General features: G+C 43.6%; 4 protein-coding genes across 4 annotated transcripts; 2 read left to right on the top strand and 2 right to left on the bottom strand.

Annotated features, from left to right (window-relative positions):
- Window positions 1-1893: 1893 nt before the first annotated feature.
- LOC133887267 (root phototropism protein 2-like) lies at window positions 1894-4362 on the top strand. Its single transcript, XM_062327208.1, has 3 exons — window positions 1894-2170; window positions 2268-2337; window positions 2546-4362. Exons 1-3 carry the CDS (start codon window positions 2022-2024, stop codon window positions 4154-4156), a joined length of 1830 nt encoding a protein of 609 aa, XP_062183192.1. The 5' UTR covers window positions 1894-2021; the 3' UTR covers window positions 4157-4362.
- A 7430-nt stretch (window positions 4363-11792) lies between these two features.
- Window positions 11793-12622, top strand: LOC133887161 (pathogenesis-related genes transcriptional activator PTI6-like). The gene has a single exon (XM_062327104.1). The coding sequence runs from the start codon at window positions 11826-11828 to the stop codon at window positions 12540-12542; it is 717 nt and encodes a 238-aa protein (XP_062183088.1). The 5' UTR covers window positions 11793-11825; the 3' UTR covers window positions 12543-12622.
- Window positions 12623-14113: 1491 nt separating this feature from the next.
- On the bottom strand, window positions 14114-19760 carry LOC133886989 (cysteine desulfurase 1, chloroplastic-like). Its single transcript, XM_062326900.1, has 10 exons — window positions 19509-19760; window positions 18574-18707; window positions 17893-18052; window positions 17377-17563; window positions 16756-16901; window positions 16587-16659; window positions 16373-16436; window positions 15446-15545; window positions 15136-15294; window positions 14114-14498 (listed from the first exon to the last, which is right to left on the bottom strand). Exons 1-10 carry the CDS (start codon window positions 19668-19670, stop codon window positions 14328-14330), a joined length of 1356 nt encoding a protein of 451 aa, XP_062182884.1. The 5' UTR covers window positions 19671-19760; the 3' UTR covers window positions 14114-14327.
- A 3189-nt stretch (window positions 19761-22949) lies between these two features.
- Window positions 22950-24508, bottom strand: LOC133887319 (methylesterase 17-like). Its single transcript, XM_062327250.1, has 4 exons — window positions 24290-24508; window positions 23882-24022; window positions 23647-23781; window positions 22950-23270 (listed from the first exon to the last, which is right to left on the bottom strand). The coding sequence occupies exons 1-4, from the start codon at window positions 24500-24502 to the stop codon at window positions 22998-23000; spliced, it is 762 nt and encodes a 253-aa protein (XP_062183234.1). The 5' UTR covers window positions 24503-24508; the 3' UTR covers window positions 22950-22997.

Raw genomic sequence — 24508 nt, 5'->3', positions numbered from 1 at the left:
AGCTAATAGAGCCTGTACGAAATCGTTCAACCAATTTTCCTGTATAACATCTTAATAGAATATTTCTGGAATCCATATCATCTATCCTAAACAAATTGATACCGTTCACCTAACCAAAAATAAAATTAACATTACATCTCGTATCATACCATATATGTACCACTCGAGGTGCGCGTCGTGTATCTTTGGCGCTTATCCTATGAGAAAATCTACGATTCGTCATTGAATAACTACTGATTCTATAATCCACCATCGAATAAATTCTGTTTACTTCTATACCATCGAATAAATATTTCAGTTCCTTATATGCCATCGGCTTCCGATACTGCCCTCCGCTATACTGTTTATGAACAGTATCCGATAATAAAAAAAGTCACAAAAAAATATGTCGATTTTTGTGCACGCTCTATAATTCATAATCAACCCATTTTAACTGTATTCAACTAAAAATACTGTGTAAAATTCAAACTAAAATTCCTCAAAATGAGCTACTTTTGTAATACTGTGCATTACAAAGAACTAATTTTTTCACCGCGGGAGATAATTTTAGAAATTATTACATTACATTAGAGGAATATTAGTAAATTTTCTCAGATTTTTTGTAAATTTTTATGAGGCTTAAAAATTGCAAGAAGTTACAAAAGTTGTATATTTTGAAGAATTTTAGTTTGAATTTTATACAGTATTTTTAGGTGAATACAGTTAAAACGGGTTGATTATGAATTATAGAGCGTGCACAAAAATCGACATATTTTTTGTGACTTTTTTTATTCATGGATAGTGTTCATGAACAGTGCAGCGAGTTGTAGTATCGGAAGCCGATGGCATATAAGTAACTGAAATATTTATTCGATGGTATAGAAGTAAATAGAATTTATTCGATGACGAATTACAGAATCAGTAGTTATTCGATGGTAAATGGTAGATTTTCTCATATTCCATTGCATTGCATTGCATCCCGAGATGCGCGCCCACACCGCCATTGCTATCCTCCGGCGTGGCGAGCTCCCACTGGACTAGCGTACCGGCCATGGATTTTTGTAGGGCCCCGTTGTTATCCTCCGACGTGGCAAGTCGGAGGCCACGGGAGCAGTGACCGGCCGGCGAGGGCTTTGCGCGGCCGGAGACTACAGGCAGCTGCCTGCGTGCGTACGTTCGTCTTATACTCTTGCGCCGGTGAAAGCTACAAGCACGTACGTATTCAGTTGTTGATTAGATCGTCAGATCACAGTAGCTCCTTGTCTTCAACCCTGGCGAAGTTGATGCTTGCATGCGTTTGGGAGATGTCACTATTCATGGAGCTGCAAGAACAAACTGGACTTGTCGATGGAGAATATAATTAGGATCGGCTAGAACTGAAGAACTTTCCTTCTTTGTAATTTCCGCCAGGATTGAACTGTTTTCGTCGTGTGAAACCATTTCATGCACTGCTATGCTAATGCAGTATTAATTTGCTTCAACTTTCGACGACTACGATGGATGTTGTAGCTAATCAAACAGTTAGTAGTGTACTTGAGGACCTCCAAACGTCTTGGCAGGACAAGCAGATGGTGCTGCTGTACTTGTGAACATGGATGGAAAAGCTGCCGTTCAATAAACTGAGCTCATGTTTATTTTTTATTCTGATTATAGATTTTAGGTTTAAAAATAAAAATAAAAATAAAATAAGAACAAATAGTTTCAATATAAAAATTAATTATCATAATTTATAAATTAAATTATACTACGAAAACGTATAATCTATAATTAGATGAGAATGAGCTTCTCCTTAGAAGCGATCGCAGAAGCAAACAATTATGAGTCACGGCAAACAAGGACCACTAGTTGAGTTGCCCAGAACTGACCAGGACGCCATTCCAAACACAAGCTTGCACTTGCTGCTCCATCGATCGAACGAACACCAGCCATGCAACTATCGTATCCAATCAGATCATCCATACCAAATCCCTTTGCCACTAGAAAACAAAAACCAAAACCCAAAAATAAGAATAAAAACTGTCGAGCTCAAGAGCCTATACGGAATGCAATCTCTATATATCGGAGGGCATGGATCGAAGGACTGCCTCCCGAAGAGAAGACAAGAGAAGAGAAGAGAAGAGCCCATGCAGGCCTCCAGCGGCAACAGCTCACGCTTCCCTGCTTCCATGGAGATGGAGAGGATCTGCCAGTGGTACGCTCGCAGTTCGATTGCCCGTGTGCGAGCTCAGCTTCAATGGTGTACGCGTGCTGATGCTCCTGTTTCTCTGTTGCATCCATATTCCATGCAGGGTGTCCTCGACGGAGATCCCCACCGACCTGACCATCCGGATCGGCGACTCCGTCTTCCCTCTCCACAAGGTAGGAGTAGTGTTCAAATCCGATTTCAGATCATCCTCATCGCGTGGATTTCACAGGGTTCAGTTGATCTTCTCCGTTTTTTTCTCGAGCAATTCTTATTTTTTTTTAAAAAAAAAAGCTCTGTTTTTTGGGGGGTGAAAGATCAACAACGTAAGAATTGACACGATCAGAGGCTGATGATGTTCACGCGCTTCTCTTGTACAATCAGGCGGTCATGGTGCCCAAGTGCGGTTACATCAGCAGGGCCGTCGCCGCGGCGAGGAAAGATCCACCGGCCACCGTCGAGCTCGACCTCTCCGCGCTGCCGGGCGGCGCCGACGCGTTCGAGAAGGCCGCGCGGTACTGCTACGGCGCCAAATTCGAGATAACCGCGCCCAACGCGGCCGGGCTCCGCTGCGCCGCCGCGTTCCTCGACATGCAGCAGCCCGCTGACGGCGGCCTGGCGCGTCGCGTGGAGGAGTTCCTCGCGCAGACCGGGCTGCGCACGCTGCCGAGCGCCGTGGCCGTGCTGCGCTCCTGCGAGGGCCTCCTCCCGGCCGCGGAGGAGCTCGGCATCGTGCGGCGTTCCTCTGACGCCGTCGCGCTCAAGATTTGCAACGAGGTGTTGTTCCCGACGAGGTCCCCGCCGGGGTGGTGGGTGGCTGAGCTCGCGTCCCTCTCGCCGGCGTCCTTCCAAAAGGTCGTCACCGCGCTGCGCTGCCGCCGCGCCGACCCGGAGGTGCTTGCCACCGCGGCCACCGCCTACGCGGAGCTCGTGCTGGCCGAAGTCCTCGCCGACCCCCGAGACAGGGAAAGCCGCGCGCTTCTCGAGTCCGTCGTGACCGTGCTCCCTTCCGCCACCGACGCGCCACTCCCGGCCGCTTTCCTCTGCCGCCTCCTCCACGCCGCAGTGAGCACCGAAGCCTCCGCCAAGACATGCCGCGACCTGGAGCTCCGCGTCGCGGCGGTGCTCGACCAGGCCACCGCAGGGGACCTGCTGGCCGTCGCGCTCGACGGCGCCGGAGACCGCGTCACAAACACCGACACCGTCCGGCGCGTCATCGCCGCCTTCGTCGAGAGACAAGCGGCGTCGGAGGGCGGCGCGAACGGCCGGAGCCGGAGAGCGTCTCTGTCCGGGGCAGAGCTCGGTTCGGTCGCGCTGGAGAAGGTGGCGAAGACGGTGGACGAGGTGGCGGCGGAGTTAGCGACGGAGGAGGCGCTGCCGATCTCCAAGTTCGTGGCCGTGGCCGGCGCGGTGCCCAAGGGCGCGCGGGCGTCGCACGACTGCCTGTACCGCGCCGTGGACATCTACCTCAAGACGCACCCGGCGCTGGACGAGATCGAGCGGGAGAAGGTGTGCAGCGTGATGGACCCGCTGAAGCTGTCGTACCAGGGGCGCCTCCACGCGTCGCAGAACAAGCGGCTCCCGCTCCAGGCCGCGCTCAGCGCGCTCTACTACGACCAGCTCGAGCTCCGCAGCGAAGCCGGCGCCGACGACGGCGGGTGGGAGTGGGACAGGCAGTCGGCCGCCGGGAAGGCTCGCGCGCAGGCGAGAGCGGACGCGTCGCTGGCCCAGGAGAACGAGGCGCTGCGGTCGGAGCTGGCCCGGATGCGGGCGTACGTGTCGGGGATGCAGCACAGCAAGGGGAGCGGGTCGAGGGCGTCGCCGGCGAAGAAGGCGAGCTTCTTGGGGTCGGTGTCGCGAACGTTGAGCCGGCTGAACCCGTTCAAAGGCGGGTGGGCCAAGGACACGTCCAGCATCGCCGATGGACGCCACAGGAATACGATGCATGATCATCATGTGGGCAAGCCCAAGAGGAGGAGGTTCTCCATAGGTTAATCATGTTATGATCATCTAGCTAGTAATTTAGAAGAAAAAACTGTGGCTTGTACCTTGAGTATTATGTTTATTTTTTTAATTTATGTGGCTTGTACCTTGAGTATTATGTTTGTTTTTTTAATTTATGTTGTCCTATCTAAATTGTATGTATGTATGGTGTATGGGTGCTGTGAAGAGAAGAGTAAATTTCGTAAAATTACACTCGAGAGTCGAGACTATGCTTTTGTTTTCTATTGCAACAAACATACATTAGTTGACATTTTATTGCACAAAATTACATCTCATAGCCTGCCGTTTGATTGAGAGTATAGCTATTTAGACTTAGGCTGTTAGGACCATCCTATATGATGGAGGTATAGTTTAGCGCAACAATATATCAAATAAAGTGTGGTGTCGGACCCCTCCTTTGGGGTCACCTCGTGTAGCTCATACCAGTCCCTAGATCAGTAGCTGGTACGCACGAACTCCAACAGAAATAGACATCATAGTCATACATCGAATAAATACGATAATAAAGCACAATGCAGAGATCATTACAATAGAAACCCGAAGGCATAATCTTACAAACCCTCAAAACACAGCGGAAACACACAAAAGCGACCCAAGCCCTACAGGCAGCTTGAGTGCAGACGAAACCGGCTTCTCTAATCTTTATCTCCTTCTTCGGCGAAGTCAGCCTCTGGATCATCTGGATCCACAATTAGCAAGTATAAGTACATAAGGTACTCAGCAAGTCCTACCTCAAGGGGAGAAATTAGATGCTTAAGGGTAGTTCAAGGATAAGGCTGTAGAGTCTTTTAGGTTTTGCGGAAAGCTAGTTTTATTGATGCAGGGTTCATTTTGCAAAGACCAACTTTTAATAAAAACACTTTCAAGAGAAATACATAAGTTGAGCTTATGGGGGTTGGCGGCCCTGGGGGAGGTATACCCGTCCCGCCAGTTCCCACAAGACTTTGCCAGTGAACACACAGTCCAGGAGGCTTAGGGCACAAAGCCAAAACCAATCTTTTAGAAAACACGGGCACACAGCCCACAGAACTTTGCCAGCGGACACACAGTCCAGGAGGCTTAGGGCACAAAGCCAAAACCATTCTTTTAGAAAACACGGGCACACAGCCCACTCACACGCCAAGGAGTTACTCACGCCAAAAAGCTAATCATTGTGACCAAAGCATATCATGTCCTTGACCGAGGACACAGCTATCCGGATAGGTTTAACACTCTGCAGAGGTTGTACACTTTACCCACAAGATATGCACAGGCTCCCACCTTAGCAACTGGTGTAACCGTCATAACGAGACGTAACGACCTCACAACGAAGCCACAATATCCACCCATGGTGCACTAAGATACCAGGGGCTTTAGAAGAATTACGGGAAAGATCACTTAGCAATCCCAAGGCTTGACTTAGCCTCAACAATATCACCAGCCGGACCTTAGGCTACACACTACCCAAGTCTTCTCCTGGTCCCCATTGCCACTACCGACCTCCGGGTGGGTACTGCACTAAGTCAGAGGGGTTAGGTCAAGTCCTGCCCATACAGGCCATGTGGTTGTACGAGAGGATACTAGGTGAGATGTCACAGCGAACCGGTCCTTATATGACCGAGGTAAGAGTCTCCCAACAAGAACACCACAAAGGCGAACCTTGCTCCAAGGTGGCTCCCACCTTTGTAGGGCACCTTACTCACCCTCGTCAACACTACTCTAGAGTTTTCCCAAGAACACAAGTTTTACACGCACCAAGCACCAAACACACACCATTCATTTTGTAAAGCATGATTATCACATGTAAATAATCTAGTTCTTTCTTTTGAGCAAAGCAATCCTAAGCATACTAGTAAACAAGCAATCTTCCAAACAATCATTATAGTTGATGTTGGGAATCTTCTAGGGTTTTAACAGAATAATGGTAACAAGACAAGGCATGGGATAAACAAGCTGGGTCATAACTATTCTAGCATTTCTTTAAGAATCATAACTATTAATCTAAACATGCATACTCCTATTATTTGAAACAATGGCTCTATGGGTTGTGTTTAAAAAAACATAGGATCAACATGGTCAACGGTTGTAGGACTTGCCTTCGTTGAAGTCCTCGCTTGCTCCTTCAAACTCTGAGTCCTCGGGGTCGTCCTCGAATGCTCCTTCCTCTAATAGTTGCAACAACGACAAAGGCACAATCAATCAAACAATTAAAATAATGACCAAACAATTTACAAAAATTATGAAATTGATATGATTGGATAGATCTCGAATTTAGATGAATATCGGTGGAAGAATCGATGAAAACGGAGTTAGGACGGAGGAGAAACGGGCTTCGGAAGGTTTGCCGGGAGAAAAATTCAGAAAAAGGAAAAAGGGGGGAATATTCCCGGAATATTCGGCTGAGTCGGCTCGGACTGGACTCGGGCTCGCGGCTCGGCTCTGGGGTCGGCTCGGCTCAGACTCGGCTCAGTTGCTGTCGGTGGGCTCGGCTGCTCGCGGCTCGGCTCCAACCGGACCCACATGACAGCCACACAGGGGGAAAGGATATAAGAGAGAGAGAGAGAGAGAGAGAGAGAGAGAGAGAGAGAGAGAGAGAGAGAGAGAGAGAGAGAGAGAGAGAGAGTAGAGAGAGGCGGCCGGCTCGGCTTGGCAGAGAGAGAACGGAAGGGAGGGAGAGAGAGGGGCGACGGCGGCGCAGCGGCGGGGGCCGGCGGAGGCCGGCGACGGGGCGCCGGTGGCGGCGGCCGTGCCGGCGGAGGGCGGCGGCAGGGCACCAGCCGGGGGCGGCGGCGGCCGGAGAGAGGGCGGCTTCGGCTCGGCGACGGGCAGCGGAGGCCGGCGACGGGGAACGGCGGCGGCCGGCGTCAAGGAGGGGCCCAGGTACGCCTTCGAGGAGAGGGAAAGGAGGGGAGGAAGAGGGAGGTGCTCACCGGCGGCAAGGTTCTCGGAGAGAGGGCGGCGGCGGTAGAGAGTGCTCGGGAGAGAGAGGTGAAGTGAGGAGGGGGATGGCACTGTTCACCGCTTTATAGCGGCCGGCGGGGCTCGGAGCGGCGCGCGGGGCGAGGCAGCGCGGGGCGCGAGGCTCGGGCACGGGGCGCGGGGTCTGCCGGTGGCGACGGGACGGCGAGCGGCGCTGCGCGCGGCGACGGGACGGCGAGTCACGGGGAGAGAGAGAAGAGAGAAAGAGAGAGAGAGGAGGGAGAAAAGGGGGGAAAATTTAGGGATTTGACATGTGGATACATGGAATAGAAGCTTAGTATTTCAATGATTTATTGGTCAGATTGTATCCAATGCGACAGAGCCTCATCTCACACACCTAGGAAAACCTTGTCTTAGATGGTTTCTAAGCCACCACAGTTATAGAGTCATTGATAATGGCTGGTTATCTCCGATGGGTAAAGAGCTATCTAAGATAATTAGTTATCTTCCATGGTTCAGCGCTGGAACTGTCGAAGACAATATATCAGTGATACTTAATTCCAGAGCCTGAAAAAAGATATAAAAATAGTAAAATATGCCCAAAAACAAAAGATAAATTAAACAAAACAATGCTTGGAGATGCATACGAGGCATGTAGGTGCATATTTACATAAGAAGTGCATTTCAACACAAGAATAAATTTAAACACAAGATAATTTAATTTAAAAAAGATCTTTTCATTATACACAAAGAAAATTAGTACATGATTACTACATTTTAGCATATCCTAGATACACTGTCCTAGACTTCTTCGTCAGCACCATCAGCGCATCTTCTAATTGATCTTTTCATGAATTTACACAAAAAAAATATCAGTTACTATAAAGGATCCGAATTTACACAAAATCCCCCTATCCAAATCGCAAAAGGCTGCAATTAAGCACGCATGTGTCACTTACACTAAATAATACTAAAATAGCCTACACCTCTTGGTCGGCCTACCATCAAGGGCGACAGAGTGGCTAATGGCAAAGAAGAGGCTAGCGTCATCGTCGTTGTCGGAGTCAGAGTTGATGTTGCTCTTGCCCTTGTTGTCGTAGCCCTAGCCCTCGCTGCCAGCATCATTCTCAGCCTTGCCGGTGTCGAGCTTGCCCTCAACGCTGGCCTCCTCCTCCATCTTTGAGTTGCTACCGACCTCCTCAACTCCGAGGCCACCCTTCTCTTCCTCTTGCTCTTCCTCCTCCGAGCTTACCGGCGATGAAGAGCCCTCCCACCACCAGAGGTCATCAGGTCGTCACCACCGTCCTCCTCCTCATCCATGGAGAAGTCAAAGAAGGCCTCCTGGGAGGAGACCTCCATGGCCGCCGCCTCCTCCACCTTCGACTCTGATGAGGGCCAACTAATTGGCAAGGACGGGCCCGTGTGCGGAGTAGAGAGCGGACCAGGGACCAATGGTGGTGACGGTAGTGGCAGGGAGGCTGGATGCCTGGATTGTGCTGACTAGGAGCTGCCGCCTAGTCAGTGAGCGCACACGAGGAGTGCCGGCGGCTCTCACATGTGATCTTCTTAATTCCAAGGGAAGCTCTACGCTATTGATGTCAACAATGAGGATCATTTTGCCTTTGACATTGTGGATGAGCATGACAACGATGAGCAAGTGTCTCAAATTGAGCACATCATCGAGGGAGACCCCCTGCCACCGGAACACAATTTCATTTGGATGCCCTAACTCCTTGAATCCCATGGCACACCCGCACACTGCTGATAGTTTGCAAAGCGGAGATAGTGTGCAGGTTTGGAAGAAGTGGCGTCATTCTTGGAACACGAAAATTCCGTACGATCTGCCAGGGGACTGTATCTTCTTCCTGGATGATTACACCGACTGGCTTTGGAAGAAAACAGCCACATCTTGTATTGTGTACGACATGAAAGACTGGAAGGCCTGTGCGCTCTTTCCTTTGGTATCATTGAAGAGTGGAGACGTCCCAGCAACCTGGCTTTTCTCTCGGGGTATGCATGTTCACACATTTCCTACCAGGTTTTAGCTATAGATAAAAAAAGTATCTAGTCATTTTTCGAGAAGAAATCAAATTAGTTCTACTAGATCGTGAATGGTAGTAGTTTTTTTAACCACATGCATGCTTAAATATTCAGTAGATAACTTGATAGTCTTAAATCATGTAAAGCACCAAAATGCCACCACTATACACATATGAACATGGACTAGAATTTTCGTATTTATGGAATCCAGTAAGCTGACATAGGAGTGCATTCTGTGATAGTATATGGTAATGAAAATGTGTATTCTTCGAGGCATATCTCATACCCTGGATCCCAAGAAAAAATGACCCGGATAATATTTTGAAACAACAGTATTAGAGGCCGCATAGAACATAATGGATCACGTTATTTTTTCACAACAAACCTCTCGGTCATGTGAGCCACACCATGTGAGTTTTTGCTGTTTTATGAAATGCAGGGAAGACAGATTAGTTGCAAGCAACATGAGAGCAGTTGCAGGAAATTGTGGAACCTGAAGAAGAGGATGCTCTGACGCTTCTATGTGGAAGGACTTGTTCTGCTGGTGCTTCTGCTACTCCGTTCTGAGCAGAGCTACCGAAAAGGGTAAAATGAGTCTTCATGCAGTCATGTGTTTCAACACAAAAGACTATGATGAGATCCATTTGTGCTTCATGTTTTGTGTAGGATAATCTGTTGCAAAGTTGGCATTGATGTGCATGCTTCATACTGGTGCGTATTGCCTCGGTTTTTTTCCTCTGCCCTTTTGGGTTTGGGTTGTTAGGGACTGCTGTGCTGGAGGCAAATTCACCGCCAATCTGACTATCTCTTGGTTATGTATGTAATCGCTTCTTTGAGTTGCACAACACAAGATGCAGTTCCCATGAGCGTGAATTTTAAAAAACTACTGATCTCTACTATATAAAATACAAGTTATTTTTTACATCTCCTTTTTTCCTCTATTTTCTTTTTATCTAATAAAAATCTCTAAGGGCTTGTTTGGATGCCCAATTCCCCGTAGGGATTCCACAGAACAAATCAACCTGTGGATTTTGCCTTCCTGCAAACCCCGATAACCATTTGGGTATTAGCTGGGCAAAAACTTCCCGACCCAATCCACCCCGATACCCGTGGAATGACGGGGAATAAAAAACACCTCCTGACGTGTGGAAGAGAACCCGTCGTCTTCGCCCTTGCTTGCCCACTGTCGTGAGTCACAACACCTCGCCGCCGCCACCGTCGCCGCAGGTTTTGCTTCGATGCAGGTGTCTCCTCCGCGGCCATACGCGACATCGCAATTGGAAGAACCTCCACGCATGCCCTGATGCCTGCATGCGCCTTGCCACACGGCCATGTCTCTGCTTCAAGCCTTCCATCCTCTTCATTGGTTGCATCTCCTCCCCAGGCATCCTTGCCGATGTATTATTATCTGTAACTGCAGCATCCGATTCGGTGGGCTCCACCAAGGTGAAATTGATTCATTGTGATGCTACAGATGGTTAAGAAGAGATTGGATATGCTATATACATTCGATTGAAGTTTGCATGGTAGAATCTGGCTTTCGGATGAATTTTTTCTTGAATTCGGTGAATTGTCTTGTTTTAAATGGACGGGGATTTCATCCTCTTGCTCCCCCTTCCAATACCCAAATACAGAACTTTGTTTTCCACGGTTTTGTGGGGATTGACGATGGCCATCTCAAATCGTCGTCGAGGTCCCTAGTTTTTTTCGCTTGAGCACCCAAATAAGCTCTAAATTTGAACATTTGCTATCAATTCTTATCCTCCAGTCTCTCCTTGTTATAGGTTACGGATATATAACTCATTTTACTAATAAAAATAAATAAATAAATTAGGAAGAAAAATAATAGATAATCTTCTTATCTTTTTTAATATCATATGAAATCAAACTATAGTGCTCTCGACGTGTTCGTCCGACAACTCTTCCATAACGTATCCAAATCTTCATACTTAAAGTTATATTTGATATTATCATATATATAATATTTATATTTTCATGGTAAAGCACATTCACTTAGCTAGTACTGGTCTAAGTCCTAGTAGTATTTGGTACCCGAAGAAAGCATTTTTATGATGACCTTGTCTTGCGTGTCAACCAAACCTGCCATGCGACGAATGACTATCTTGCCCCTGCATGCTTGGTCCCACTGGCTCAGTCAGCTCCTCTGAGTCTGACGCTGGCTCAGAGGCATCTGGTGAAGGGGAGAAGCAGCCGCCCCCGCTGCGTGACACGTGGCTCTCTAGATGCTCTCCTCACCGAATAAAGCACTTGCGAAACTCATATAGCCCATGGCTAGTGGGCTCCAGCAACGGGATGCCCCACAGGACAGTGGCAGATGGCATTCAAACGGCAGTAGCATTCAAACGAAGTAGGGAGTGGAGTACCATAAATGCCCCTCAGCCGCCTTCCCCTCTCTTCTACCCCTCCCGTCCGAAGGGTTGTCTCGTACATCTACACGATCTTAAAATATAATTTTGATTATTATTTTTATTATAATATATTGATAAAATATAGTAAAAAATATGTTATTATAAAAATATTTTAGACAAATCTATCCATATTATTTTTAAATATTCAAAACTTAACCGATAAAAAATAATTTATTAATTTAAAATAACATTTATTTTAAACTAAATAGAGTACTATTTTTTTCTCTCTCTCTAAGTCTCCTCTCTTTAAAACCCTCCCAAAACCACAGGCCCCGATTCACCCGTTGAGGCCGATGGATGCTCACCGCCTCCGTCGCCGCCGCGTCGTCCGCATACACTTCCTGGACGACGACGCCACCGACTCCGACGACGCCACCGACGACGACCACCGCGCCCGCCGCTGCGTCCGAGAAATCGACCTGCAGCTTCCGTCTTCCGCGGTGGCCAGCCGGTGGAGGATGGCATGCAAGAGCAAGAGCAAGAGCAAGAGCAAGAAGCCCGAGTGTGGGGAGTACAGGGAGGAGCAGGGCCAGGGGACGCGGCGGCGGTTCCGCGGCGTGAGGTGGCGGCCGTGGGGGAAGTGGGCGGCGGAGATCCGCGACCCCAGCCTGGGGAAGCGCCTCTGGCTCGGCACCTTCGACACCGCCGAGGAGGCCGCCGCAGCCTACGACTCCGCCGCGATCCGCCTCCGCGGGGCCCGCGCCGTCACCAACTTCCATTCCTCCCCCTCCTCATCGCCCTTGCCCTCCTCTTCCTCCCCCTCCACCGTGCCGCCCGTGCCTCCTCCGGTGACATCCCCTGAGGCAGAGAGCTCCACGGCCTCTCCCCCGTCGCCCGAGTCATTGGTGTTGGGCGCCGACGGGGAGGTGACGGGGATGATGTGGTTCGAGGAAGAACCGTCGGAATTCATGGACTTCTCCCTACCGACGACGGCGACGGGTAGCCAGTGGGAGTTCGGGGAGCTGGGGGACCTCGACGACCTCTTCTCGCCGGAGCTCCTGGCGGTCTGAATTCTGAAATGGAAAGGGGTCTTTTTTTTGGAGAGGACCTTTTTGTTGTAGTAATTTAAATCGAGAGGACTTTGCCGAAATATTTGGATGTTTTGTTTAGACCCGGTCGAGCTCCACATTTTAGCTCACGTCAAGTTTTGAATTTGTAAAATAAAATAAAATAAAATAATTTAAGCCTTTACTTTTAGTCTAAAATAATAATAAAATTGTTCATCCAAATTCCTTTAGTGTACTCGTAGCTTCAGCTCACAAATTAAATAAAAATAATATTATTTATCTAAATACTTAAATGTATTAACAGTTTCAGTTTCACGTATTCCTAGACCTAAAAATAACATAGCTTTAAGAACAAGTTCTGACAAACAGACTCTTAGTTTCGAGGCTTATTTATATGCAGGAGACCGTGGCAAGTTAGGACCTATTTGGTAGCTCTCACTGATCCAAATTCTCTGCGAGTAGTGATTTTCTGGCGGAAGTTATTCTGTGGCTGAAAGTGATTCTCTAAAATAAAATATATAGAGGAAATGATTTTGTACGGGAAGTAAATCAGAGGAATCTGTTTTTTCAACTTCCCAGCTTCTAATTCATTTTAGAGAATCACTCTTACGGATTCCACTCAAGTAGTTAAAAGCTGAAAGCTGCTGTTTGGCAGAACTCTCTCTGATTCCAGCCAAAAAACTACTCTAAAAACTCTGCCAAACAGATCCTTAAATTCTGACCAAACAGATCCTTAAATTCTGATCAGGTTTGACGTCTGAATTGAATTGAGAGTGTCTTGTTGAATTGTGGCTGAAATTCGGGAGAAATTTATTTATACATCAAACGGAACTGAAAAGTTCAGTTCAGTGCTAATCCTTTGCTTGATATGGTATGACATGTGCGTCCTAAAACTACGCTCTGTGGTACACTAAGAGGTACTTCCTATACAGCTCGATCATTTGCACTGTCTGTGTAGTACTCCTATGTGAGAACTGAGATGTCAGCTCCATAGAAATCATTGAGCTCACAATTTACAGCTGCCTCATCTTGCTGCTCTTTCCGACACGCTGAGATGCAGGCGAAAAGGTTACAGATCGAAAGCGAGGCGGATCCATGATCCTTGAAATGTTTCCTCACCTGCTGATACTACTGCATCAGCGTGGGGCGATTCATCTGCTCAAAATTAAGCATGGAACCCAGCCATGAGACATGGGGCTACCCTGTCCCATTACTGTGAGGCAACGTGAGAGAGAAAAAAGAAGAAGCACAGCGGCAGCACTGTGCTCTGTCTATCTCTAACAGCAGCAAACCGGAGGACCGCAGGAGCTTTGAATTAGGACTACTTTCTCTGTAAATCATGCACACCTAACTGTCCTTTCTTGGCCCCTCACTTCAGCCTGGTTCCAATCAGAGGGATACAGATCACTTCTGCAGGTAACTATATATATCCATAAATTCACTACTGGATCAATAGTTATCACACATATCATCACCAGAACAGGAAGGCAGCTTATTAGCTGGACATAGTTGATGCAGATTCAAGTGCAAGAAGCAGTAGAATGTATTACAACTGCCTGAGCTAGTGAGCAATATAACACTGATCCCAGCACTTCTCATGTGGATGACGATTAGAAAAGGCATGTTTGTACTCCGTACACGCTTTTACAAGAACAGCCAAAAAGGTAGTAGACAGTTTGAGTAGATATACACTTTGGACGTTTTCTTTGTTCCAACTATATCATACAGAAGCCCAAACGAGATAATGAATAAACTGGCAAAAAGGGATAACTTACTAATTGAACTGCACTAGTATTGAGAAGTGAGGAAATCAATAGTATCTTTAAGCGCATGGACGAAGACATCCACCTCCTCTTTTGTATTGTAAAAGTGAAGACTTGCACGAGCACTCGCATTGATACCAAGGGTCCGATGCAGAATCTGTGCACAATGATGCCCTGACCGAATTGCTACTCCATGCTGAAACAAGGAGTTAGCAGATCAATACAAATTACTAGTGCTGTATGGAGTCCTTTGATGAAAGTAAGCAAAATGCATCATAACAGCAAATAATTTAACCTAAACATCCAGCATCAGAAGCATTTATTCTGTGCAAGTCAACTAGATAACACACATATGAGAGAGATAAACAACATTTGGGAGAAAGGACAGTGCGTCATAATGACGCTGGATCCTGAAAGTCATTATTTCTCCTTGCCATATGGTGTAGAATGTTTAAAATTCTATCCGCTTTCAGATTACAGTCAAAGTTAGGCAATACATTTGAAATATGATGTTGATGTGATCACAGTAGGATGGACGTTGAGAATGGGCCTTATGGTCTTTTTGCTCAGTTCTTCACAACATGGTCATTCTTTGCCGCATAGAGCGCACTCTCAGGTCCAGCTTTTGCTCATAGAACAGATTAGAGACTCTAGAGAGATCAGTAACACGACCAAATAACAGGAGCATGGTAGAGAGTTACAAAGTTGTCATAGAAGTTTCACTTATGAAATTTGAATAATGAAGCTCGGAGCAACTATGAGAGAAGTACCCAACTATTGATACAACCAAAACTACATTTGCATAAAGATCACTGGTTGAAACTTCAGCATACCTGGAGATCAAGAATTTCTGCAATATCTGTAGGATGAACATTCTCAATATTGAAAGAACACAAAGGAGCACGGTGATCAGTTTGTGAAGGAGATGGACCATAGATCCTGACATTCGGAACAGAAAGAAGGTTTTCATAGAGATATCTCCCCAACTCTTTCTGGACAGCAAAAATTAAGAAAAGTGAGAATGCTATCATAGGAAAAGCTTCCAAACTCCGTTTTGGAGAAAATATAAAGGAGCAACCAACATAAAGACTGTAAAATAACTTTACAAAAAAGGATGTAACCAAAGACAGAATTTGTACTGACCTCATATTCATGGATCTGCTCCATGCCAATATGTGACAGATAATCTATTGCTGCTCCCAGTCCTATGGCTTCTCCAATTGCAGGAGTTCCAGCCTCAAATCTTTTTAGAACATATCATAATTAGAATATCTAGAGTAAAAGATGAAATAAGAATATTTCAAAACGAGTTGAGACAAGAATATGACCAATTGTAACACCAAAAATAATTTTTAGTCTTTAGTGCAATACCAGGAGATGTTCCTTTTCAATTACAACAGCAAATAATGTAAATCAGAGATAAACTGTTAATAAGAGAACTACTTGAGTGTAAACCAATAAATCTACAACAAACCATTTTTTTTATAGAATCAACAAATTTTGGTAAAGTCATCGTGCGTCCCTTATCATGGTTGTTAGAATATAGATTCTATTGTGCGATTCTACGATCTAAATTGACTGAATTGGTTCTACAATTCTGGTCAGTAGAATCTATGACGATTTTACGATTCTGATAGTTATGATCCTATGATTTGCGATCTTACCGCAGGCTTTCCGATCTGATTCAGAATCTGCGATTTTAATAACCTTTGTCTAGAATTCTGGTATAAGTTACTGACTTGAAATATTCTAGGTTTCCATATCAGGTTGGCAATAATCAATTATTCCATTTCCAAGTCAGAACATGAGCAGGTAAGCAGAATCAATGATTGATTAGAAACTTATAAAAGAGTGGCCTTTTAGTGTTTGTGACTGTATGTATCTAATTGAGAACAATAACATGATATTTTAGCCATGACCATAATAGATGACAGTATTATTCTGTCCTGTAGTGTTTTTATCAGTTCAGATATTGTATAACTTGTCTGACTTTCTTCAAAAGATATGATAGAAGCTGATGGCAGGTCTGGAAAGATAAAAACAAGCAGAAGTTTTTATTAGATTCCTCACCTAGAAGGAGGCTCAGCATATGTGGATTTGTCTTGAAACACATCTGCAATCATTTCACCACCACCTGTAGCGAAATCAGTATTCAAGGCTAAGTAAAACATCTCCTCAAACAGGAAACCGAGGCTTAGTCATGGCTCTATTTCACAGCAACTAATGTCCAAGCTTATCCTCTGATATAGAGTGAAAAAGTTTCTTTCGCCTTACAGTACCTTACCTAAGAAAGGCTCCATCAATGACAAGGTCTCAAATTTGCCATGCAAGAATCCTACGCCTGTAGGGCCACACATCTGAGAAATTTAGCCCATAACTTGTGAAGGTCAATTGCTGTGGTATTCTAACATTGCTACAAAGTTATTTAGAAACAGCAAGTTGATAACACAAACCTTATGAGAAGATGCAACGAGAAAATCAGCACCAAGCTTCTGAACATCAACTGGAATGTGGGGAACACTTTGACAGGCATCTACAAGAACTTTAGCTCCAACTTTGTTTGACCATGTTACTATCTCCTCAATAGGAAGCATTGAACCTGGAATTCATGAAGGTTGTAGTAAAATCAGTATCAGCAACTGTTCAAGATTACATGAAATGAAAGTTATATAAGGGGATCCAATCACGGAACATTGTTCTGACCTTAGCTCACATCATAATTCATCATATCATGCTTAACTTTCATCGTATTAGGTACCAAAGAAACTATGAACTATCATATAAAGGTCTGATGCAGCTATTTGATTTACTATTCTATCATGAACTACAATATGTGGATACCATTTGACAAGGGATCTAACTTCTAATCCTACTCATTTCAACCTCTTTTTCTGTTCACAAAAGAATCAACCCTTTCTTTTGGTAAGCTTTGACCTGGATAACACCATAGCTTGTGCTATAAGATCTTTAAATTAAGGAAGATAACTCATCTACACTTGCCAAGGGTTAATTACAGAGTTCATAAGTTTTCATGACCTTTACGTAGTATTTTTAGAAATAAAACATCAACTAACCCAGTACATTTGAGACATGATGGACAACAACAATCTTTGTCTTCTTTGACAGAAGCCCTTTTAACTGCTCAATGTCTGGAACCTCTTCTTTAGTCAGCCCAACATACTTCAAGGTGGCACCAGTCTTCTGGGAAACAAATTGCCATGGTACAATAGCACTATGATGCTCCGCAACTGTAAGAACAATCTGACCAACACAATAGGAGAAAAGGTTCTTATCAAGAAGTGCACAAAAGACTGCATGTTTTCCAAGAACATAAACCAGATCATACCACTTCGTGAAATTTGAATGCGACTAAGTAGCAATGTTCTCTGGCATGAACACTTTTCTAACTAACAGACTACAAAGGAACAAGAGATTTTTTTCATAAATGCTTGCAAAAAAACCAAAACTGTGATGAAAACAAAATTTCACAGTTACGTGGATCAATATAGGAAGTTAGGAACATAAACAGCAGGTACAGTCAACTAGAAACATAATGTACCGGCAGGAGCAGGACAAAATAGAGGACTCACCTCATCTCCTTGTTTTAAGTTAGATAGGCCCCATGAATAGGCCACCAAATTGATAGCTTCAGTAGCATTACGAGTGAAAATAATCTCTCTGCTATCAGCTGCGTTGATAAAATTTGCAACTTTTCTTCTTGCACCCTCATATGCATCAGTAGCCTTCGCACTGATGCAAATGAAATAAGCATGTCAGTTACGGTACAACTTGTGTACACATTCATTGGTAGATGCATAAACACCAAAAACTCAAATAAATGATGAACTCAAGCTGATTGACGAAAAAAATCTAAGAAGCGACAAATTTAATATATCTTCTGGCCGATAGTGCATCAATTGTTGCATATATTACTGAAGAGTCAAGATCATCAGATACTGCATAATACTACATCTATAGAATCAGCATTTGATATAGGAAGCATGTGCACGGAAGAGTTTAACACAAGGAAAGAAAAAATAACAGAACAAGTCCAGTTCAGCACACAGCTGGCTTTAACCACACTTGGTAATGGTGAATACGTGCTCCAAAATAGTATTAATATGGATTTTATAGTTTTGACGCACTGCATCAAGAAACAACACACAGATGTATATAGAAAGAGCGATTCTAGTAATTCAGAATTTCTACTAGAAGTGATGAGTAAAAATCAAGTTCTATACATAAGAAAATTAGAGTTTCTTACACAATACCTGAGTGCATGAATGCCACGGTGAACATTTGAATTGTAAGATCGGTAGTACTCATCTAGTGTTTTTATTACACATAAAGGTTTTTGCGATGTTGCACCATTGTCGAAGTAAACTAACTTGGCACCATTAAATTCCTGAAAGTTTCAGTGGTAATGAATAAATCAGTCTCCTAACTCAAATGCCAGAAGCTAGTATCCAACATACTGTAAGGTTAAAGATTTCTAACAGAAATGACAGAATCCAACAGGACAACAAAAAATCACTGTTGCAGTTCCTCAACCCACATTGACTGAAACAATTTTTTCAAAGAGCTATTTTGAGAAGCAATTAAAAAAATGGACCTTTCATCAATCATGTGCCTCACAGAATTATCAAGTTAATAGAAATGTAAGTCAGCTTAGAAATGGCATTAATCTGATGGAAATCCACACACTCAAAACGATAATTGCACTAGAAACAGCAATATGCCACAGAAACCCACATCTATTTTAGAAGCAAATGGAAAAGTTTTAGGTAGCAGCACAGCTAACTTGGTTTTTAAGCAGACAAACTTCGTCTTTCAGAAACCCACAGAAGAAGTTTTGATGAAATTTCATCCAGAACAAGCAGAACCCTGATCTAAGTAACAAATGGTCTTCAGTAAGCAGTAACTAGCGGCATCCCATAAGCAATTTATCGGCTGTTGTGGTCTGTGGATGAATACCAAAACCTATGATGGTAGTACACATAGCAGTTATTGAAACTACTGAACTTATAGCATGCAAACTGTAAACGTGGGTGCAGTTTCATCCATAAAAAATACTAACAATTTCTGAACATTCTTCTGAAAAGTCAGAACTGATGTGGAACATGAATTTAATTAAAAGGCACAAGATTGATTGAACTGTAACCCAAGCAAACCACCGGATGTAACGGAGATAGTGGGGAGGAGAGACCTGGTGAAGGATGGGGAAGTCGAGGCGGGTGCGGTCCCCCAGCGAAGAGGCCGGCTCGGCCTCCCGCGACGGCGCAGCCACGGCGCCCCGCCGGGAGGAGGGCCTGACGAAGCCACTACTGATAGCGGAGCCGGGGAAGCAGCGGAGCGCCGCCGTCGCCATGCGCGCCGTCGTGACTCTCCTGAGTTCCGACGAATGCAAGAATTGGAAGTTTGGGTTCGATTCGGAACCGTATCCTTTCAACGGGTTAATTAATTTTTTTAGTGAATCGTATAAAATTATAAGTACGGTGCTATTTGTAATATAAAAATATAAATAAAATTATAAGTATTGTGTCTAAGTAATACGAAACTATAAATATTATACACTAATTTCATATAAAACATAATTTTAATTAGATTTATTTAAAAAATAGTCTTATGTTAAATACTAGAACTTTTTTACGGTTCTATAATGCATGTACAATCTATTTTAATTGAATTTATTTAAAAATATGTGTAGAATTTAAACTAAAATTTAAAAAACTATTTTTATAACTTCTAATAATTGTTAGAATCCTAAATAAAATCTAAAAATATGAAAAAAAATCACTAATATTTTTTTTATATGATGAATTAATTTCTAAATTATTTTCAGTCATAGTTTATATAGTGAAAAAATGAATTACTTTGTAAGTATATAAATAGAACATTATAAATAAACTCATTTCTTCACCATATAATCTAGGACTAAAAATAATTTTAGAACTATAAGATAAGAAGAATATTAGTAATTTTTTTCATAATTTTTAAATTTTATTTGGGGCTAAAAACTGTTAGGAGTTATAAAGTAGTCTTCTGGAGAATTTTAGTTTAAATTTTACATAGGATTTTGAGTGAATCTAATTAAAATAGGTTGCATATAGATTATGAAATACGTAAAAAAAGTTCTAGGATTTTTAAGAAACATAAGACCTATTTTTTTGAATCTAATTAAAATCAGATTTTATATGAAATTAGTGCACAATATTTGTAGTTTGTGTTACTAAACACAATAATTATAATTTTGTGTTACAAATAATACAATACTTATAGTTTTGTACAATTCGCTCTAATTTTTTTTCACCTTTGTGAGATGACAGGGCATGTTTGATTTACGTCTAAGTTTGAGGCAAACAAATCCACAAAATAATAGTCTGGTAAATATGACGATGAACTCTACGATATCTATGAACAGAGCACCAAACCTTGTTCATGCGGTAAAGCACCTTTTTTTTTCAAAATTTACTGGTTCTACCAAACACGAGCGGAACTTGCTATATATCATAAACCTCGTGTCGTCATATTTGGTTTTGGCTGTGCAAGAAACAGATTACATGCTGTGTGATAAGTAGAATAGTAAAACTAAAATCTATCTAAACCATCAACTCTGTACAGGAAATATAGCGAGAAATTGTTTATTTGAGATCCAGAGTTAGAAAAACAGGCAACTCAGCAACAATCCCTCCATTTCACTTTCAGTCTTTGCAATACCGGTCACTTTCAATCTTTGACATAAACATTGATTGAAAGATCAATATATCAGTAGAAAGTGAGAGCACACAAAAGATCAATATATCTAGATCAAATCTTTTCAAAATCTGTTAAGCTATGGCTGGTCAAGCCAAATCAATAGCAGTGAATCAACAATTTTGTAAGCTAATGGTCAAAAGGTCAGTAACAATGCCGTCTTAAACATGAGAAAGGATCAATGTGTACTACTGGTAGGTAGACTGATAGATAGTTGAGATATGATACCCGATGTACATGCATTTTAGCGTATGAATATCTTTTTATCTAATTATGAAGACAGGTGTACTGCTGGTACTAACTTTAGAAAGTATAATTAAGCAACAGAACTGATATGGCTTCAATAAATCACCAAGCTTGTCTGCCCACCTCTTTTGAATGACCCCATCATATCCTTTTTTTTTCCCCGGTAAAACCGAGGCTCTTCTTTTTTATTCCTAGCAGCTAGCATCTCCGGACTACCCGATCCATCAGTAGAACGAGAGGTCGAAAGTAGAAGTTTCCCGACCATTGAGATCTTCCTTTTTTAGGCTAATATCTAACCACAGAAATAGGACTTGATGCCCTCGCAGGTGCAGAAGGAGTAAATAAGTTCATTTATTTTGTAGTGGAAAAACAGCCATCTCAGTATAACCAGCTTCAATTGCTTTAGCTTTGTGCTCTTCTTGAGCAAAGTCCGAGAATAAACTGGAAGTGCTTTTCACCTTTCCGCCAAACCTGAACGAGAGCCAAGCGGGTCGATCAGAAAATTCTGAATTTTTTTAGAATTGTTGTGAATCCATTCCAATCGAATATTGAGTAATCAAATCCTTCAATTCATTGTTTTTTAGATCTTTTAAAAAGTGGATTAATCGGACGAGGATAAAGAGAGAGTCCCATTCTACATGTCAATACTGACAACAATGAAATTTCTAGTAAAAGGAAAATCGTGAAGACTATTCTGACATTTTGAACTCATGGAGTTATTTTGTTGTAATATAACCAAAGTCAAGGAACCTTTCACTGTAATATATACAATATCTTACACATAGTACAATCAACTTTTTGATTCATCTAAAGTATCAATTTGATAATCCCTTCTATTTATGTATGACCAACATATACAATATCTTACACATAGTACAATCAACTTTTTGATTCATCTAAAGTATCAATTTGATAATCCCTTCTATTTATGTATGACCAACCGGCGAGAGTTAGCAGGCGCGGTAAAGCTGCACCACTTTTCTATAAGATCTCATCACTGGCTTCTTGAAGCTCATTATCACGAATAGATGTTGAAGCTGGTGCATGACAAGAATCAAATTCATGAAGGCTGTGCGACAGGTTACGGGCTGGACAGCAGCAACTGGGATCCGCAATCTGACAACAATTGAATTCAAAGGGATATGTCTGTTATTCTCAGTAAGGTATACAACATCAGGGCCTCTCTTGGATTTTTGTAGTTTAAAAAAAAAAACTGCATAATCATGTGTACAGTCCAAAATCTAAGTTGTTTAAGATTATCTATCAGGCTTGTATTCCATTACAAAGCAAATACAGATAGTTTGTTCATTTCCCCCAACCTGATTATCTTTATTTCATTAGACTTCTCATGTGCCATATGGAGAAGATGAGGGTCAGCAGGCGCGGCAAGCCGCGCCACTTTTCTGGTATTCATCTAGTTTGCATTTCAAATTATGTTTTGTGGTGGAGAACTGACGAAGATCTATTGACAAATGACAGATGAATTGGTACATAACATCACTCAGTTTGAAAAATTGCTTGTATCCACTAATTTAGCTGCGTTTTGAAGATTTGTCATTTTAGCCTACATGTTTTGATATAGGTGATCCCATGTGTGAGTGAGAGAAGGATGACATTTTGTCGAAACAACAATATAAATAGTGGCAATGAACAGGCCAAGCCTCCGCTGGGATCGCGAATATGGGTACACCACCGGTCACAAGGACTTGAGGATCAGCTCCAAGAGGTGCTCCGGTGCGGAGAAGAAAGGGCTGTGGTCAGTGTCCATGACCATCACCTCGCCGGGCGGCCACCGGCGGATCATGGCCTCCTGCTGCTCCGGCTTCACCATGTGGTCGTCCGCCGTTTTTATGTACACGCGACGGACTGCGCTGACAGTGCTCTCAACACCGTCATCCACACGACCAAACCTGGAGGTGCTTAGCGCGGCTGGCCATGGACGCAGTAGAATTGAGGCAAGTGCAGAGTCCTGAAAAAATGTTATCAGTGAGGTCGCTAGAGACTATGTTTTTCCAATAAAAGAAGTTTTATTAATTCTTATTATCGTAACAAGGAAATATAACACATAAAACTTCGTTCTCGGCCTCTGCATCGCTAGAGACCCAGGATTAAAATTTCATCGAAATTCTGCCAAATTTCGCGAGTTTAAGAGAGGAATGAAATATTTAATCCCGAAATTTTCATTCACTGATATGTGAGACCCACCGAGTAGGGGACGAAAATTGATCGATTTTCGGTCTTTTTGCCGGTGGATGAAAAAAATTGTAAAACAAAATTAAAATCCCTGCTAGAGACTATCTTCCTCGAGTAAATGAATGATTCATTAACCATGTGATATATTGTACCTCTTGGGGGCTTCGTTGATACAGGATTGTGCGCTGGTACTCCTTTCTCAGAGCCACGCATGTAGGTGGATGATCTTCTCCCAGTCCAAATTTCAGGTCATACACGTCCCCAAACTCGGATAAATCAGGTATACCCTGTTCATTTTCAACGGAAAGTTTTAGAAAACGCCACTGTTTCTACCATACATAAGAGAACACTTGAAGAAAGTTTTGAGCAGAGGGCGGTCAGGCTCACATCTTTGATGTCTTGTTCTGTTTGGTAGCCAAACGGGAGCATGGTTGCTGCTATGAAGATCGCTTGCTTGATTTTGTCTCTGAACAAATGCATCGCGTGGGTCATGCTTAGCCCTCCTGCGCTGTGTCCTACCAAAATTACCTGAGAAAAGATGGCAGCATTTGCTATGCTGTGAGTCAGTGGCATAAACATTTGTTTAGTGATCTAGAGTGCATCAATCTAAAATAATTCCTTAATAAAACATTAGTCTGAACTGATCTAAAATGCTTCATGCGTGCACTGGGCGTGCTGCGCTGAATTCTGGGTTTATGACATGGTGCAACTAAGGGAAGGGCATGCCAACATGTCTTTCTGGAACCACTAGAACATATAAATGATTGAAGAAGAGATGATGGCCTGCATACCAACCTTGTCGCCGTCCGGCAGGGTTGCCATGAAGTCTACGAGCGGCGCGTCGTACTCATCGAAGGATCGGACGTCGTTGGGGTCGACACGGCTGCCTGCGGCCCCGGCGAGGTCGAGGCAGGAGACGCGGTGGCCGGAGCCCTGGAGCAGGCACACAAGCTTGAACCAGCACCAGGCGCCGTGGCCGGCACCGTGCACAAGAACAAAGTGCTCCATCTTACA

Source organism: Phragmites australis, chromosome 12 (assembly GCF_958298935.1).
Source record: "Phragmites australis chromosome 12, lpPhrAust1.1, whole genome shotgun sequence".
Taxonomy (NCBI): Eukaryota; Viridiplantae; Streptophyta; class Magnoliopsida; order Poales; family Poaceae; genus Phragmites; species Phragmites australis.
Note: the sequence above shows the minus strand (reverse complement) of the source record. Positions and strands in the feature narration are given on the sequence as shown.

Coding starts and splice junctions, on each gene's coding strand:
- LOC133887267 (XM_062327208.1), top strand. CDS start 2,022: ATGCAATCTCTATATATCGGAGGGCATGGATCGAAGGACTGCCTCCCG. Junction 2,171..2,267: donor ATGGAGAGGATCTGCCAGTG/GTACGCTCGCAG, acceptor TATTCCATGCAG/GGTGTCCTCGACGGAGATCC. Junction 2,338..2,545: donor CCGTCTTCCCTCTCCACAAG/GTAGGAGTAGTG, acceptor TTGTACAATCAG/GCGGTCATGGTGCCCAAGTG.
- LOC133887161 (XM_062327104.1), top strand. CDS start 11,826: ATGGATGCTCACCGCCTCCGTCGCCGCCGCGTCGTCCGCATACACTTC.
- LOC133886989 (XM_062326900.1), bottom strand. CDS start 19,670: ATGGCGACGGCGGCGCTCCGCTGCTTCCCCGGCTCCGCTATCAGTAGT. Junction 15,546..16,372: donor TATGCTGAGCCTCCTTCTAG/GTGAGGAATCTA, acceptor TGTTCTAAAAAG/ATTTGAGGCTGGAACTCCTG. Junction 14,499..15,135: donor CAGAAATTCTTGATCTCCAG/GTATGCTGAAGT, acceptor TCCTTGTTTCAG/CATGGAGTAGCAATTCGGTC.
- LOC133887319 (XM_062327250.1), bottom strand. CDS start 24,502: ATGGAGCACTTTGTTCTTGTGCACGGTGCCGGCCACGGCGCCTGGTGC. Junction 23,782..23,881: donor CAGAACAAGACATCAAAGAT/GTGAGCCTGACC, acceptor GAAAATGAACAG/GGTATACCTGATTTATCCGA. Junction 23,271..23,646: donor ATCAACGAAGCCCCCAAGAG/GTACAATATATC, acceptor ACATTTTTTCAG/GACTCTGCACTTGCCTCAAT.